Genomic DNA, 18,562 nt, shown 5'->3' with positions numbered 1-18,562 from the left:
CCCCGCAGGCCGCGGTGGCGCGTCCCGCTCCTGGCGCTCGATGCGGAACTGGCGGGGCGGGCAGAGCGGCGGCGGCGGCGGCGCAGGTGAGCGGGGCGGCCTGGCCGGGCGGGCGGTGCCGGTGCCGCAGGCGGCGGGGTGCGTGCACATGTCAGAAGCGGAGCCTGCCCCACCGCCGCTATGCGTGGGTCGGGCTGGGAGCGCAGCCGGCGGCGCTGCCTGCAGTGACCTGCACCCGGACAGCTGCCGGCGGGGCATCCCCGCCCGCCCCGGGCTCCGCCGCAGCCGTCCGGCCGCGCGCGGCGGGGATGCTCGGGAGCGGCGAGCCCTTCCTTCCGCAAGGTCACGGTCGGCGGCGGGCAGAGATCGGGGCCCGCCGCTGCGGGGAGCGGGGCCGGCCGGGCTCTGCTCCATCCTGCCGGGTGCCGATGGCGGGCGGGGCTGCGATGTCCCGCTGTGGCCGCGGGGCTCAGCTGGCCGCGGTCGGGCAGCAGCCCCTGAGAGGTCGCTGGCGGGTCCGGGGGTGCGGCGGGTGTGCGGGCGCGGGCCCCGCCGCCTCCGGGCCCGGGCCTCCCGGCGGCTTTTCCTTGCTCCCTGCCGCGAGGGAGCGGGCAGGATAGTGAGGGAAGGGAGAAGGGAGGCGCAGGGCGGTCTGTCCCCTTGGAAGGGGTGAGGTGTGTAGCCTTGTGAAGGGGTTGCTGCGGTAATGTGACTGGAAAGGTGCTTTTACTCCTTGGTTTGTAAACAGCAGATCCAATTACTCCCTAAGACAATAGAATAGGAAATCCACTTTATGCTAGGCAATTTCTTATTAAGTCACCTATAAATCAAGAGCACTTTCTCTTTAGAAATGGGTGTCACCACCTTGCTGTGTTGCTCGCTTTTATTGTCAGGCGAAGGAGGGGAAGTGAGCTTGGTCTGTGTCACTGTTTGTGTGGAGTCACGGTAAAGAAAGGCTTAGAGAAATGATAAGCCTTGGAGGAAACTGATTTGTTGCCTATCTTTCTCCTCTCCCTTTTTTCCCTGAACTCACCCATACACCACACTGTTTTCAGACATACCCAAAATAACAGACAATATAAATTTGTAGCCCCATGAAGATGGGTTAGAACTGTAATCTGGCAATATTTTGTGATCTCCCAAGACGAGCCAGCCATTTTCTCTACATCCAGTGCAACTCTGGGTCAGCATTTCTGTTGGTGTGCTCACAAGTGTCCTTGCTGTGCTCCTTGCAGCAAAAAAGAATCCTTTGCTCCTTATCTGTAAAAAGGATGCTACTTGTAGGCAGAAGCAGGGGGAGGGAAGATGTATTGTGGTGTCCTCAGGGTCACATAATCAAACCAAAGTCATCCAAATATAGGTTATTTAGGAAGCGTCTCTATTTTTGGACTTTATGCTGCTTGAACCTAGGGAACTGTTTTGGATGAGCACAAGAAGTACTTGCTGTTTTCAGCACTAATGAAAATCTGCAATACTGACACATCAGAGAGAGAGCACTTCACATCCAACATAGTCAAAATGCAGTTTTTACAGGATTTCATCTGGCCATCCCATCATAACATGTTATGTAACACTGAACTGATAGATCATTCTAGCTATAAAATACTACTTTTGCTTTACTGTTGTATTGTTAGAAAATGCACAGCTCTTGGACAGGATTTAATAGACACTGGAATTAAATATACACTCATTAAATATTTTACTATGTAATAAAATGCAAAATCATGAGCAAGTCTCTAGAATGCTTTGTTTGGAAAATAATACAGCTTTGTCCTCACTAAAAAATCTTGTACATGGCTGTCCAATGGTGCTGCAGTTTTATCATGAGTCTGGACTTTTGTGTTCTTATCAAATTAACAGGTTTCCAGGCGTAAGCTTCAGAATCCTACTGCATTAGTTTCCACACTGTTCTTACTTAAAAAAAATTTATAATTTCATGGATAGGCAAAAAGGAAAATAATATCCTCACTGAAAGAATGCTGTCCATACAAAGCGTGTAGCATGGCCGAGACAGAGTTTCATGATGTATGTGTTATGTGCCAAAGCCATGAATGGTGGTGAACCAAAGGCTGTGTAGCAACTGGAGAAAAAAAAGTCTTCTAATTTTCATGGAAAAACATAAAGTAAATATACTAGAGGGCAAACCTCTTCTTCAGCCTCAATACCATTCTGTAACTCTTTTGAAAACAGACAGGGTATGTATGTAATGAAGTCCAACTTCAGTCTGTTTCAGAAGGATTTTGAGAGTTGGAGAGGTAAAATCTCAGCTCTTACTAAAACACTTGTTCATATCATCTTCCTAAATTAGTGTTGGCTTTGATTTCATCTGCCTTGGGGTGAGGGGTACAGAGGCTCATAATTTTTCTCTCTCACCTCAAGCCATATTGAATATTCAGGTTCTGTATAGACAGAATATACTAGGCATACCTCTGTCAAGATATTCAGTCTGGTCTGTTTTAGACCTTCTGTGATGAGCCAGTTGAAAAACCAAATATTTATGAGAATTTCTGGTATTAAATTAGCAAGTCACAAGTACTGCTAAATTCTAAGAGAATAAATCTCTTCACAGTTTTTAGTTTACAGCAGTCAAGCTAATAGATTTTCTCTGATACTCCATTCCAGATAAGTTTTTTTTTTTTTTGGAAAACATACTGGTGGAGATTTAGTGTGTGAGTGGATAAGAAATGGTGTAAAATGTAGTGTCTTGCCTGTCATTTCACACCGTAGTTTTTTAACTAGGTGGGTAGTGCCATCATGCTCACAAGATGGTAATTGATACTTTTTTGTTAAACCTTAGTACAGTTGAATGTTTCACTTACTTTCCATTAGGAAGGAATTGGAGACAGAAAATGCATATGTTACAACCCAGATTAATTCCTCCAAATGTCCTTTGGCCCTATGGGGTCTGCATTTCAGATATATTCTATTAAATTTCCGGGCAGTCCCTCAGCAGACGTAGTTATTCAATGTAATACTAGAAAATACAGAATACAGCTTCTGATTAGGGATTTGCAGCAATGAGGAAAGGATTTAGAAAAAAGAATGAAAGAGCTTGAGATGTAAGATTAATACCACATCCCCAGTTTAAATGGCCTCCATCTATCTCAAGGTATAAATTTTTGTGAAGTAAAAGCGTTGTCAGTGACCTAAGTGACAACCTAAGACACAAAGTGAAATAAAAATGAGCAGCATGAAGCATCAATTAGAAAGGAGTGTTTTTTAGTGGGATAGTCTGTTAATCTGTAGAATAATTTGAAGACAGAATGTTTTACTGCTTTTCTTTCTCCACCTTGAGATCTATGAAAAACCAATGTTGACCTATTGTTCATTCTCTGTAACTGAACCTGTATAATTCTACTGGTCTTTGCTCTGTTGTCTGAGCTAGAAAAGAATTTTAGCACAATTAGATTCTCTATCACTGGAGGTCTTTAAACCTGTCACAACCATATGAAAATTACTGTTAATGATTGACAAACATGCTCCTCCTTTGTCTTTTAGAATTAGAATAACCAACTGAAACGCAAAACCCAGCAAAACTCGGAAGAATTTATCCATGTACTGCCAGGAGCTCTAAAATCTCTTTATACTGGAGAACTCCCAGTTGGGGAGGCCATACCTTTTGGTGCCTCGAAACCACTAAATTGTGAGAGGCTGTGTTTACTTTAGATACCTGCAACTAGCAGGACCCTTACAGTAATTTGAAAGTTAGAACTGCTACTTTCATATGCCTAAATTACCTAAGCTGAGGCAGTTCCTGTACTGTGTTCCTAGACATTGCAGTTAAATGAGACTGTTATGTTTCTGGGTCCTTGTGACAAGTAATGCATTGGCATAGCAGCAAGGAACAAAGTTTCATGATTTTCTGTTTCTTCCACAGTCTTCAATATTTCAAAGCAGCAGTGTCCCTGAATAAAGGGCTGGTCATCATATTGCCTTTGACTCATCCAGTAATGTTTGTCAGATCTTTTCTTTTTGTTTTGTTTGTAACTAATTTCTAAACAGTTATATTTGTGAGAATCAGGGAATCAACACTTGTTTTTTTACATAGGAGGCAAAGATACGCTACTGTCAAATTTGGTATCTGATGACCTCCAGGAACTGTGTGTTATCTTTTGAGCAGAGCAGCTTTTTTTTTCTTAATCTGTTGTGTTTCTCTGTCTCATCTGCCAGTTCAGGACTGTCGTTGTGTCCTGCTTCCCATTATATTCTAACTGAATTTCCCACTGTCAGTATAAAACATTTGATGCTCTTCTTGCCTGTAGCTTTGACACCAGCTTCCCTGGATCTGTGCTTGCCTGGGTATATTGTACTTGCTCTGGAAAGACCCTTGTAGGAGGAGATGGGGAGTTGTGCCTCTGCTTGTTTAAACCTCATCAGGAGGAGAGGAGTGCTTTTTGTGATAAAAATGATTAAGAATCAAAACCAGTTTCCGCCAGAATTATTTTACCCAAAAACACTGAGCCACTCTGCTGCCACATCTGTTTCCACCTGATGGCAGTTGAACTGCACTCTGCTGGAGCCATGAGCTGGGTACGCTTCTTCTGTCCTCCAGGACACCCGGTTTCTACCTTCTTTTTCTCATTAGTCTTCAGCCATATCCAGCAGGCATTGTGTGTCCCCTCCTTCCTTTGCCGTGGTGACTGCCGATGTCTAGAAGGTCCCCTTGGGACCCCTTGTTCTGTCATTTGTTGTCTTGAACTGTTGCTTGTGGCAGTTCCTGTCCCGTCTTCCTCCTGAGCTTGTTTTCCCCAATGTTTACGTGTGGATGAGTCTGCCAAACACGAGCTTCTCACATCCCAGTGCTCTTCCAGACTAAAAAATGGGCTTTATTTCCTTTCAGTTTTGGCCAGCTGGTACTGTGATTTATCACCAAAATTAATAGTAGAATTGGTTTGAGAGTAGGAATTTCTGATCTTCCACAGTGTTGATGAAGAGAAGATAGGTAGAAGGAAGGAATAAGAAGGCACGTGGTATGCGTGGGGAGACAGGTGGAGTGTTTCTAATACATGGCAAAACAGATTTGAGGCTCTGAGTTCTGTGGTGCTAACAACAGCCAAATGGCTAGATTATTTCAAGTACTTTATTTTCTGGTTCTCATTATCCTGAGCAATGTTTCAGTGTTTCCACGCTGTTTGTGAGTGTCCCCTTTTTCTGTCTTACAAATGGCTGGAATTTATTGTTGGGATCTCAGTGAGCCTGTCATTTGTCCCTGTGTGACCCTTCTCCAGGAAAGAGAGTTGTATCTGCCTGTATTTGGTGGTGATGGTGCCATGAGTAATGTCTCCTGGCCTAGAGTTGCTTACCATGGCTTGGGGAGGCACCATAGCAAGGGAGAGCACTGAATAATTTAGCAGTTGCAGCTCCATCCAGCAGTTCTCTCAAATGTCACGTTTTGTTGTTTTCCTGTTAATTTTTTATGGCTGTACATTTGCACTGTTTGGCTTTTGGAAAAAACCTTCTGGTGCCTGGATTATGGGAACTGTGGCCTACTTCTCAAATGGGGCAGAGGGCTGGGAATGGAAGCATCTTGTGGATGCTGGGGTCTAGGCTGTAGTCAGAAGCAGCAACAAAGTTTCTTAACTCAAAGGTCAAGCCAAAACCAGTTCTGGTTTGGAAAAGAAGGTAATGCTATAGTGGTAGCACTACTAGGCTAGTTTGGGGGCGTTGTGTAGGTTTTGGTTTGCCCTTCCTTCCCCCCCCCCATGCCTTGGAAAGTGTGTGAGTGGTTGCTACTTCAGATTTGAGAATAAATGAAAAACTGATGAGGTAGAAATAGATGAGACAGTGCTCGTATTTTGTGATGGTGACATTTCATAAGGAGGGGCAAAAAAGGACAGACTTGAAAAGAGTGAAGGACAGGGAGCCAAAGCTCCTGTGTTACTGTTCTCTTGTGCAAATCTCTGGAGATTAATTTTAAATAAAAGATGAGTTTAAATTCAAACAGTGTAGAGCAGGAGAACCAGCCAGATTGGCAGAGGGTTTTTATGCCAGAATTTGTTCTATGATTCTATAGTGAGTGGTACTCTGTGTGTCCTGTACAATGATCCTGACAGGGAGGATAACTAAAGGGATGTTCCAGGCAGTGAAGAAAGGGAGGAGGACAAGGGCTTTAACATAAAATGAAGTGTATGAAATGACCTGGGGCTGAGGCTAAAATCTGTCATCTCTTTCCTATTAGGAAACGGAGTACTGTAAAAGTGTATGCTTTTCCTACATTAGTTAATTGTTGATGATTTTTCCCAAGAGCGTAATAGAATAAAATGAGTAACAGTATTTGCATACTGTTCTTTCTCACATGCTTGTCTCTTGTTGCTCATTCAAGGTCTCAGTCTTGATTTTTCTGCGTGGTTTTCAAAAACCTACTGGTAGGTACAGCCTTGCCTCTGTAGAGCAGGGGCTGCTGGAACCACTCCTTTGCGTTTGCTGCTGTCTGCAAGTTCCTATTAGGATTGTGTGCTAGCACACTTTGCACATCCTTTTTCTGTAATACTAAAGGAGCAGCTGCAGTGCATGTCTATGGAAGCATCCTGTGAGTACCTGGATAAGTGGATCTTGTCAGCTGTGATTGGTACTCAGCTTTCCATGGGTAATAATGACTTCTGATATTTTTAGTATTTGTGGATATGGGAAACCTCACTGACTGGGAGGCGTTTATTTAGCATGTTGCAAATACTACGCTGTCATCTAACTTGAGGGCCTGCAGGTGCCAGGATGGGTGTGTTTCAGTGTTCACTCCAGGCAGTCCCTGTGCCTGGGTGAAGCTTGTTTGTAGCGTGGGCAGTGCTGGGAGCTTTGGTGGTGGAGCAGAGGGGGTGGAGCACTGCAGCTGCTCTATAAATATACCCGACAGGCTAAAATCTAGAGACTAAAAGATTGGGTTGCTATGGTGATTGATCTGAATCAGATTACCTGTGGGTCTGCTTTCACACCATGTGCATGTGTGGTGACTGCGTGATCTTGCATGTACAGCAGGCTGCTTTGACCAAGCATTTGGCCAAAGCAGGGAGGCGAGAGGAAGCAACGCTGAAGGGCCAGCATATGGCAGGGACGGGGAAATCTGTCACTATAGCAACCGAGAACCTGAATCAGTCCAGCTTCACTCTGTGATGCTGCAAAAATGTTCCTCTCTGTATGGCCTGATACTTCTGTTTGTGAACTCATTCTGGTCGTGTTCAGTCTATTTGTCGGCATCCACGCTACCTCCATTTTGCTCTGGAAAACTGATATGGAGGCTAAAGATGCTTGGCTGTGTCAGTACTGTTTTCAGAAGGCAAAGAGATAATATGTAGTAGGAAGAAATCTTTAGATTATTATAATTATTCAGAAGGTCTTCAAAGAAAGTCTTCTTGTATTACCAAAAACTGTTTTCACAATTAATTCTTTAATTTTCTTTAATCTGATTAATTCTGTCCTTTTCCTCAAACTTTATGGATAGATGGAAAGTGAAAACAGTTGGGATGCATCTGCTATTTTATCCACAAGGAACTCTTACTGACTGAAGATATGCATGTGCTCCAAGGAGGATGCTTTTAGAATCTGCCTGCAGTCTTGTTCTCTACTGGGTGATTTCTTATGCTTGGAACTATCCCTAGGCATTTTACAGAACCACACCTGTATTACAGACTAACCATACTAGATAATTATGCCATTGTCTGTTTTAGACATGCTTGCAATGCTTTGAAAATACCTTTTTTTTTTCTTCCAAAGTGGTAGTATCTTTTTAGGAGTCACAGGGTTGGCATGCACTGCTGCCTTGCCAAGGTGGATGGTAACACACATAAAGCAGCTGCACCAGTATAGCAAGTCCATCCAGGTCTGATTTTAGAAATTGTTCCATGTTCTGTCATGTTCTTCTCTGGAGAAGTGTCTGTGCTGTCATCTGTGTTTCTTGTGTTAGTAGAAGCACTGTATTATCTGGATAATAGTGATAATGAGCTTCCTAGAATGTTGCATATTTTTAAGTATAAAACTATTAGCAAGTGTTTAGTGTTCATAGAGATGTTAAGCAGAGAAAATGGAAAATGGATCATGTGAAAAGAGACCTGCTTGTCTGCTTCTTTAAAACCTTAGTACAAACAAAAATAGTATGTGCTTTACCAGAGAGAATGGATGAGATCATTTGAAACAGATTTAGAAGAAGAAATAACCAAAATTTCAGTGGTAAGGACTCCATAAAGTTTATTAAAATCTCTAAAGACAGGTCAAAGCTACCATGAACAGTTCATATTCTGCTTCAGACCATGTTGTTTCAAGTTCTGTGGTGAGTTGAGAAGAGTTCCTGTGTGCAGGTTGGCTGGTCTGGAGGGATTTGCCCATATTTCTCATAGCTTAGCAGATAGGTAAAGATGTGTGATGTGAGAAAAGGAAACGTAAATCAACCCAAAAGCAGGCATTGAAACTTCTGACCCTATTTGTGTTTGTTTCAGTTTTCAGTGTAGTCCTATTGGTATGGATCTTGAGTTCACAGTAAACAATGCACTAAGGTCAGGCATAGTGGCTATAGATCTGAACTAAGTACGGACTGTTTTGGCTGAGAGTAAACAGAAATTCAAGGTGTTCCGAGGACATTTTAGAACTAAAAATTTTGTTCCTTTTGGGTGTGGCTGGAAATCTGGTATTGCACCAGGTGAAAGTGAACCATAATTCATGTGGCTTCTGTCCTGTAATTCGTTCTGTCTCCTTATTGACTTCCTCTTTTTTTCTCTTACAAGTTAATGTCCCACTGTATGTTCTTTACTCAGTCAGTGTGCAAATGGAATTGTAAAATGCTGATTTATATTCTAAAGGTATGCACACACTGGTGAACTGTGCAGTATGATCCTTGTACCAAATAAAAGCAGGACATAATGGAAGGAGAAGCCTTTCTGGTACCATCCTGAAGTATGGAAGAGTTGCAAGGAAAGCAGGACTTAACATCTGCCTGTTGGAAATGAATCTGTTGTTTTTGTATCATTTTTGCAGGCAATGATCTAAATGCCTGCTAACTGTCCTATAGTTGAGTGTAAGGCCTGTCAGAGCTGGAAGCTTCTATGTGATGAAAACAACTGTTAGTGTGGTGGGTTGACCCTGACTGGATGCCAGTTGTCCACTGAGCCACTCTGTCACTGCCCTCCTCAGCAGGACAGAGGTGAGAAAATAAGATGGAAAAAACCCTTGTGAGTCAAGATAAAGGCGGTTTAATAAAGCAAAGGTTACGTTCATGGAAGCAATGAAATCCAAAAACTTTTGTTCTCTACTTCCCATAAGCAAGTGATGTCTGGCCACTTCCTGGGAAGCAGAGCTTCAGCAGGCTTAGTGGTTGCTCTGGAAGACAAATGTAAATAATGGATTCTCCTCCTTTCTCTTAGCTTTTATTGCTGAGCAGATGTCATATTGTATGGAATATCCCTTAGGTTTGGGTTAGCTGTCCCGGCTATGTCACCTCCCCAGCCTACTGGTGAGGGGGGAACATTGGAGAGACAGTCTTTATGCTGTGAGAGCACTGCTCAGCAGTAGCTGAGGCTGGTGTGTCAACACCTTTCCAGCTACCAACACACAGCACAGCACTGAGAGCTGCTGTGGGGAAAATGAACTCCATCTCAGCCAGAGCAAATGCAGTGAGCCAGGTTGCATTAACAGTTTGTCGTATTCAAGTTATTCCTTGACTAAATTACTTTGTTCCTCTAGCTTTGTGTCTACAATGAAAAGACACTTAAAAAAGGCTGAAGACTCTAAGGGATAGATGAAACAGAGTTGCTGCACGATTCATGTCTCTTGGGATGCAGGGTGTTGGTCTGACGCAGGTGGCTCTAAACTGATAAAAAGTCTGCTGCGGTTCTTTCATGCTGCCATATCTGTTCTGTGGTGTGGCGCTTTTCACGAGTTTTTGTGTGTTTATATAGATTTTTATTCCTGGGAGGACTTTAAATTGCAGAATGCCATGCAGATTGTCCTCTAACAAGTTGTGCTACAACCTGAAATTTGGGGTTTTTTTTGGCAGTTTTGAAATGCAGAGTAGTGCCAGTAATAGATCTGTTTGTTGTTTTGAACACTTCTTTTGTATCTTGAGTTACTGGTAGGCTGTGGGTTGATGCTGGCTCTGGCCTTTTGTCTTTACATTTAGGCTACTGTGCCAACTTTTTACTAGTTCGTGAGTATTGCTGACAGCTGCTACAGTAGGTGGGTAGTGTTAGTTCTCACCAACCTGTTCATCATCCATATAAGTGCTTATTTAAATTATGATGTTGTCTGATATGTGATCTGTTTGTGCAGTATGTTTCTGTGGTGGCCTTCACTTCTTTATTTTTCTTTTCTTGAGGTGAAGTTATAGAAGGTCTCAGGTGCTGCTTGAGGATCCAGCCTTCTAAGGGCTGGTTCCAATATGTTTGCAAAGAGAAACGCCGCAGAAACCTTTTCAGAAAAAGCAACTTTAAAGCGGCTTGAGAGAGAGAAGAGGTTTTGACATTGATATGTCAAAACTTGTGCCATTTCAGAGTCAAGTTAATATCTGAGTTCAGGTCCAAATGCCAACATGAAAGAGGAGAAATTGAAGTATCTCTTGGTTGTTTGATCTATTTTGATCTATTTCTGTCCTAATGTACTTAGTCTGTAAAATCCAGAAGGTAGGGGGAAGATGATAGCAGATCTCTGAGAAAGAAACTACTTTACCTCTGTATTGCCTGTAGAGATGCTGTCTGTAGTTCTGTGATCATATTATGTTCAATCAGGTTTTCCAGATTCCCCTAACTGCTTGCTCCTACTTTTTTTTCATACCCTCACAAGCATTTGTGGGGCCACTTGGTGAACCAACTCAAAAAACCCCCCAACCTAGTAAAACCAAAAAATGGCAAGGGAGGAGAAGGGAAAGTTTTAGTTTTAGTCCATATCAATTCCACAATCTGGGTCGCCATGTAGCGACATGAGCACTTCTACCAGTACAGAGAAGGGAATGACACTGACCTGAAAGCCAGCTTTTGGCAGATAGGGGGCAGGAGGCAGGACTTCGATGTCTTTTGTGTTGCTTTATACAGATTATCAACTGTGGTGTCCAATTCCAGACAGGATTAGGAAGGTGAGTTCCAACAAATACTGCTACAATACTCTTTAATGCTGTTACTAAAAGGTAAGTTAAGGTTGTAGTCTTGTAGTCTCTCAGTACTCTGTAGTCACTGCACAAGTTTTTACTGCACTGTAAATGCATTTTACTTTCTCTACCTTCACTGAGGGGTAGGGTAGTCTCTGTTACAGAGGAAGAACATATGTTTCGTTACCACAAGTAGCAAAATTTCCTCAAAGTCGTACTTCTAGGTTACATCGTGGTAACTTATTCTTGTTCCTATATCTGTAACTGATCAGTTTGTTCTTTAAAGAGTTCTGAGTAAAGGTATTTGGAAAGAAAACAAACTGGAGACAAAAAGGTCCACTTGATCATCCCAACTTCATCTTGTTCTTCTTGAGTTAATCTACACGAAGATATTTGTAGAATATCAAGGATCAAAAGCTTTTCCAGGGCAAATTCTACAATGTTTCAATAATGTCATTAAAATGAAGAAACAGGAACTTTGTTTCCTGTGTCTGTATTTTGTCTGTTATTCAGAGAAGATAATTTATAACAGTATTGCTGGTCAGAGAAGATAATTCATAGTGCTGTCACTTGGGAGCCTACAGTGACTGTAATTGAGGATCTACTAAAACTGTGCAGCAAAGTTTTACAAGTTGTGGGAGTTTGTGTGTGTGTGTCAGCATTAAAGTTTCGTTCAGTTTATTAGTCCTTAATTAATACTTACTGATTAGTATGATTTTCCTTTTTTATAAGCCACATACATCCTTTTTTGTGTGTGTGTGAGTGTGTGTGTGTGTGTTTGTGTTCTTACTGGTATTTGGAAAGCTAGTGAATAAAATTCCCCAACTCTGTTTCTTGAATGTGAAGGGCTAGGAAGAAAATATGTTGCTAGACTTCGAATGTGACTCTGAGATGCTGACAGTTACAGTGCTTTTAACTAACTTTTGGTTGTGAATTAATGAGAGAAACATCAAGAAAATAATCTGATTTTGCTGAGATTTACAGGTTGTTAGTAAATCTGTTTTACTTCTATACAAATGAAATATAAACTTTATGCTGCAGAACTGAAATATTTTAGTACAGCAATAATAATTTTCAGAATTTTGTGACAGCCTTAGGATAGACACATGAACTGAAGTGAAAACCTTACTCTGAATATGCCCCCAAAGGCAATCAGTTCAAATTTTTTGAGTATAAAATAACTGTACTAATACTTTCATTGGGTTGCTCAGTAAGCTTGTAGTATACTTTGAGCATCTCTGACTTTTAGAGATTCTGAGAACTTTCCGTTTCAGAAAATTTCTGTTTTCAGATTGTTTTCAAACATAGATAGGGAACATTGTAATGTGGAACTGTATTACTTTTTAAGATTTTTTTTCCCCCCTCTCTCTGTCATGAATTCTATGAAGTATGAATTGTGGGATTGGAAAGAATGATTTTACAGTGCTTGCTGAGTTCTGGATATCTATTAGGCGTAATTATTGACAAGTAGTAATGCTGCAGTAAAATACCAGTTGTAAGTAAGTGAAAGAAACTATGGTTTACAAGAGATACTTTTGCTATTGCAAACTGCAGTTCTGTAGAACTGCAGTTCTATACCTTCACAGCAAAAGCGTTAAGAGATCACAGTCATTGGGGATTGTGGAGATCATTCTTGCTGTAGGCCACTTGCAGATTTGGGACAGTGAGATGCATTTTGTTAAATTGGGCTTCTCTTGATGTTACCCCTTCTGTTTGTCACACAGCTAAAGTTCAGATTGTGTCTTTTTCTTCAGTCATGTTTAGCTGTATAGCGTTGCCAACTGAAGCTCCTTTCCCAAGCACTGTAGGGATGTCATGGATTTGCCTAAACATCACACAAGCCACTTACTGAATAGTGCTTTGCAAGTAATGCTGCTTTGTTTGTCTGTGTTTTCCTTTAGAGCAGAATCATAGAATCATTTAGGTGGGGAAAGGCCTCTAAGATGATCGACTCCAACCAGTAATTCTTGAGATCCTCTTGTTCTTTTCTTGTGTGTTTTTCAGCTCTCTCTGTTTTTGCGGGCATGTGCTGTGGTTTTATAGTCAAGAAGATAGAAATCTGTGCATGGCCGTGTGTGCACAGAACATTGAGGCTTCTGGGGAATGTAATTAAGGCCATGAAGTTGCTTATGTGTATTTCATATTCCTGATTGTGCTTTTGACACTCTTGCTTTTCTTGATTGTAGATTGGACTTCCCACATAGTTTCCAGCAGATTCTGTTCCCCAAGGCGGTTGATCACGGCTGATGGGATAATTGACCACTGGATCGATGAACAGAAATTCACTGAGATGACATAGGGAGGGGTGTCAAGGAAAATGGTGCAGAAAAAGAGAATCTGCCCCCGCTTATTGGACTATCTTGTCATCATTGGAGCCAGGTAACGTAAAAGAGTCTCAGCAATGCTTTGGCTTGGGAATAAATAACCTCACATCCATTGATGAAACCTTGCTTGATGCTGAGGAAATGCTGTTTGAAATGTGTGCAGAATGCTACCCTAAGGGTAGCATCTACTTGGGCCACAGCACTTTTTGAAAGATACTAGTGCAGCCAAAGGTTTTTAATTTGTGGTCCTTAGACTTCTTTTCCAGGGTCTGCAAAGGGTGACTAAGAAAAACCAATTTATATATCACTTTCTGGTAGCCAGTGTATCTGAACTTCTTTGCTTTTACTAGCATCAGGACAGAGGGATTCACAAACTGAAAACACTGAAAGCTAAATGCAAGTAAAATACTAGTTTTCTACTAATTTTACTACTAGTAGCATACTAGTAGTAAAATACTACCACTTTTCTAGCTTTTGAAGTGTAGTCTGTAAACTCAGCTTGAAAAAAAATAAATCTGGAACTTGCCTTACTTGGCTCTTTCTCCCTCTAATACTTATTTAATCCTCATAGGAATGACATGAATTCTTTCAGTTTTTTAAAGTCTTATTAACTACCAATAGATAAAATGTTATGCTTATTTACTTAAAGTATGTATGAAATGTGGGGTTGATAGGTGTTCTGTTTGTCAAACACACAATTGCTCGGTAAATGTTACTTTTCTTTATTCAAAGTTTATGCAGCTGCTTTCTGTGAGTCTCTTTAGTGGATGTATCCCAAAGTCTATTTTGCTTTCATTTCTAAATATCAGTGATTTATGTGCATCAGCCTGTTGCTTTACTTCTTGCTTTCTTTTCAGAATACTTTGAATGCAATATTTAAATAGGCTAAGTGGAGGAAATAGCATAATCCTAACTAATAGTTATTTTTATTATTGCATTTTATGGACAGAATAATAGTTAAATTACTTCTTAGTGTCTGTAGGAAAATAACCAAGTTTTCCTACATGTGTGTCACCAACCAGAAAAAGAAGGAAGAAATGTTAATTGCCTCCTCCAATGACATTTATAGTGTCTGATGTTCTCACTTAGAAATTTGCTCGTATCACTTCTGGACTCCCACAGTTTTCTTGCTTTTTGTCAGCCCATGGTAGCTAAACTGCTACTGCTCGGAGGTCTGTTGTCTCATTAGTCACTTCAGCAAATGCTTATGATAAGAGATGGAGCTGACTGAAGTAGATTCTACTACAAAGTCCTCAGGAGCTCCATGTGGCCTCTACTGTTACCTCTTTTTATCCACTGTGCACAAATAGCCATGCCTTTTGCAACTATTCTCTTTTATTAGATGCAAATGTTCTCAATGTCTGAGAAGACTCTGTCCTTGTAGCTAATATTACTGCAAAAGAAGTGGTGATATATTCACTGGTACTTCATTGATGTCATTTTTTTGACCATTTACTGTGAAATAGGCTCTCTAAACCTTACCAGCATTATTTGATATTTGTTCTTCAGCAGATGATGCATTAGTTGTGTCTGCTAGCATATAAAAGCTTTTTAGTGTTTCATTTTTCTTTTCATACAGTATTTCAGTACTTAACTATACAGGCAGTATAAATCTTGTTAGGAATTTATGCTTCATTATGAAAGCATTTCTACTTTTTCTGTAATAAAATATTAGTTTGGGAGAATTAGTCAGCAGAGCTATTTGCACCAGTTTCTTTTATAAATTAGGAACATTCCATTACTACTTGTTTGGTTTTTTTCATATCTATTATATGAGAAAAACAAGTGTAATTTGTATTTTGAAATAGGCAAATCTAAAGTATCAAAATGAGAAAATGTCTGGTGTCATATCCCATAGGTGAGTGATGGTGGAGCCAGGTCTCCTACCTTCCATTTAGTAAACATGATAGTAAATGCTAATTACTTTAGAAAATGATGAGAGATCAGACTATAGCAAAGAGGTGAAACCAAAGAGAGGTTGCTCTGGGGACAAGATTTTCTTCCTTCACTATCTGGATCTCCTTCTATATCTCTGGCAGTTATTCATTAACTTTCATGGAAAAATAGTGGTAGGAAAATTGTTAATATTTTGAAAGAATCTGTTCTTCCAGTGGAAAATTAGGAAACAGCAGTACTGCCTTTCTGTCTTTGTGTTCCATTGGTACACAGTGGTACAAAGATTAGAGAACCACAGTGTTAATAGGTCCACATGTTACCACACAGCTTTTATAGTAACTTACACTTTAAATCCAACCTGAAAATCAAAACTAGAAATATATATAGCTATCGTTGCTAGGACTTTTTAATGAAAATTTTTTAGGATGAGGTCCATATCACTCCACCATTCATCTGAGTTCTTTCCTTGTAAATTCTTGTTTTCCCAGTTAGGAATTGATACTGGATTTTCTCATTTAATTTTTCATCTTCATAAATGGCTGACATACAGGGGCTTTTCATCTTACTGGATGTTTGGAGAGGGACAGTGTATTTCCTGCCAAATAGGTCTCTACCTGTGCAGCTAACTTAATTTTGAAAGTCAGAGTCAGGGAAACATGACAATATAGAGTTCTCCTGGGAACAACATACTCCTGAAAGTCCTTTTCTCAGTCAAATTTGAACACACTCCTTGCTGGGCCTTGATAACGATGGTATACACTTAGGGTTCTTTACTTGACCTTTCTGCCTTGTGCTAGCGATTGAGCATTGTGGACAGTGACTGAGAAGCTGCACTTTCCCTGGATAGTAGGGGAGAGAAGAAACAAAGATGAAGCTGAGCCCACAGGCTCCTGACATGTTAGTAGGAAGTTCACAAAGATTTTTATTGGTATTAATCAACTATGTATGGGTTTTTTGTTTGCTTCTTTCCTAGGCACCCAAGCAGTGATAGTGTTGCTCAGACTCCCGAACTGCTGCGACGTTACCCTCTAGAAGACCATGCAGACTTTCCTCTACCGCCTGATGTTGTGTTCTTCTGCCAGCCAGAAGGATGTCTGAGTGTGCGGCAAAAACGCATGAGCTTCCGTGATGACACCTCCTTTGTCTTCACCCTCACAGACAAGGATACAGGTGTCATTCGCTATGGAATCTGTGTCAACTTCTACCGCTCCTTCCAGAAGCGAGTACCCAAGGAGAAGGGAGAAGGCACAGGGGGACATCGAGGTCGGGAGGGACAGAAGGTCCCTAAATCTGGAGAGGCATCAGCACCCCAAGAGGAAGTGGGCACTGAGAGTTCAGAGAGTGGTTCTTCACTGCAGGCTCCAAGTGCAGAGTCTACCCCTGATGTGAATCGATCACCGCGCAGTAAGCGTCTGGCCAAAGGCAGTCATCGCTCTCGGAACAGCACCCTGACTTCACTGTGCATCCTTAGTCATTATCCCTTCTTTTCCACATTTCGTGAGTGTCTCTACACCCTCAAGAGACTTGTGGACTGCTGTAGTGAGAGATTGTTGGGCAAGAAGTTGGGCATTCCTCGTGGGGTGCAGAGGTATGTTGAGACGGAAGAAAGAACTTTTTCTGCCTACTGTTTGTGTCCAGGGCTGCAATTGTCTGCATGGCAAATTGTGGGTGCAGGTATGGTTGCAGAAGCAGCCAAGCACCAATGGTTGGCCTTTTTCACTGTTTTAACCCAGGTTCTTGTTAGGAAAAGGAAATTTTTATAATGATGTCTTTAAAACTTCTCTGATTCTGTAAACTGATATGATTTTCATTTTTGATACACCTAAGGAGGCACTACCTTTCTGACAACTGAAGCTGAGCACTGATGCTGTTATTGTTGCTTTGGCATTTAAGCTCTGTGGCAGAGTACATCAAGACTGATTCTCTGGCAAATTAGAAACAGCCAAGAAATAACAGAGAGAGTTTCCGCTTGGGGCAAGAGGGTAATGATGAAAATGTGCTTAACGAGCTTATGAAATAATCTGAACTTCAGTGTGGGAGAGAAAAGACTAGAGAAGCAGGATCAGCTGAAATAGGTCAAAGTACAATATTTGAAGGGGAGAGCGAGGAGAGGTAGAAAAACAAGGGAGTTGTCTAGGAAACATATGGGAATGGTTGTTGGTAACAGCAAATTAACAGGAACTTGGTGTATATTTAATGTAATATATTAATCTTGCGTATCTTCTATTTTAGTGTTGGGTATGTTACAAAAGCTGTTGCACTGTAGGGTAGAGAAGGAAAAACGTTTATATGTATTTCAGTCAAGGATGTATATCTGTGCTGCTGTGCCTGGCACCTATATTCCAGGATGATATTTGCCTTTCCAATATGCTAATTGAATAGAAAAAATATGAAACGAAACTCTGGAGAAGGAGGGGATTATCTCAACAGGAAGAGGGACAGGGCCGTGAGATAGTACATAATATGAATTAAGTAGCTTGGTACACTCCAAATTAAACTTGTCAAAAGCAAAAAATGACAGGATTATTATAATTTTTATCTTTATAAGCTCTTTACATTTTGCATGAAATGTGTCCCATTCATAGAGCAGTAGCCTATTTCTCGGGTTACTGCCCTGGAATAGTTCTAGGAGAGTGTTCTGGGCTAGTATGACTGACTCCTGTGTTAGCAGATTTATCACCTGAATCCACTGATGGGGAATAAATTATTCTGTCAGACCAAAATTTCCCCTCTCCCCTATGGAAGTGTCTATTAAGGAAGTTTATTTTGTCACTTGATTTAGTCTGATAATTACTGAGGCAGAAAAAATACACTGAATTTTGTTATTTTCCTCAACTCAGTGAGCTCATATGATTTTTTGAAAGGGGTGGTAGAGTATTCCACTGTTTGAGTGGCATGTATTATATGAAAAGTTTGCTCTTATTGGACAGAATGCTTAAAGAGGAGAATTGAGTGATGAATGAGGAGGGCAAGAGAAGGCATAGTGAGCATAGATCTCTAGGAAAAGTAAAACAGCAGGTTTGAATTACCATGTGATTTGCTAATGGTGACCTGGAAAAGTAGAATAGTTTTGAAGTGGTGGCAGAATAAAGGTGAAACCGAATCCTCAATGCTGTCAAAAGGTGGAGCATGCCTCTTAACAACCCAATGTCTTGTGCATGACAAGTGGCTGAAGGAAGAGTGGAGGATGAAAAGTGTCACAGTTCCTGAGAGGTGTATCATGTACTTATTGTAATCTCAAATTGCCCTTATTTTGACCCATCCAAATTTCTCTAATTAT

The 18,562-nt window shown here is 41.2% G+C and overlaps 1 protein-coding gene across 41 annotated transcripts in view; it reads left to right on the top strand.

Annotated features, from left to right (window-relative positions):
• The window catches only part of MADD (MAP kinase activating death domain), a 72,291-nt gene continuing 53,729 nt past the window's right edge, over positions 1–18,562 (top strand). For 35 of the 41 annotated variants that reach the window (XM_064657912.1, XM_064657909.1, XM_064657908.1 and 32 more), the window contains exons 1-2: positions 13,250–13,441; positions 16,256–16,870. In XM_064657912.1, coding sequence (XP_064513982.1) covers positions 13,380–13,441; positions 16,256–16,870 — 677 coding nt within the window. In that variant the 5' untranslated portion in view covers positions 13,250–13,379. Of the gene's footprint in view, positions 87–11,014; positions 11,051–13,248; positions 13,442–16,255; positions 16,871–18,562 lie in introns of those variants that run through there. The other 6 variants (XM_064657917.1, XM_064657918.1, XM_064657920.1 and 3 more) reach the window with 5 other exon arrangements.

Source organism: Pseudopipra pipra, chromosome 6 (genome assembly GCF_036250125.1).
Source record: "Pseudopipra pipra isolate bDixPip1 chromosome 6, bDixPip1.hap1, whole genome shotgun sequence".
Lineage (NCBI taxonomy): Eukaryota > Metazoa > Chordata > Aves > Passeriformes > Pipridae > Pseudopipra > Pseudopipra pipra.
Note: the sequence above shows the minus strand (reverse complement) of the source record. Positions and strands in the feature narration are given on the sequence as shown.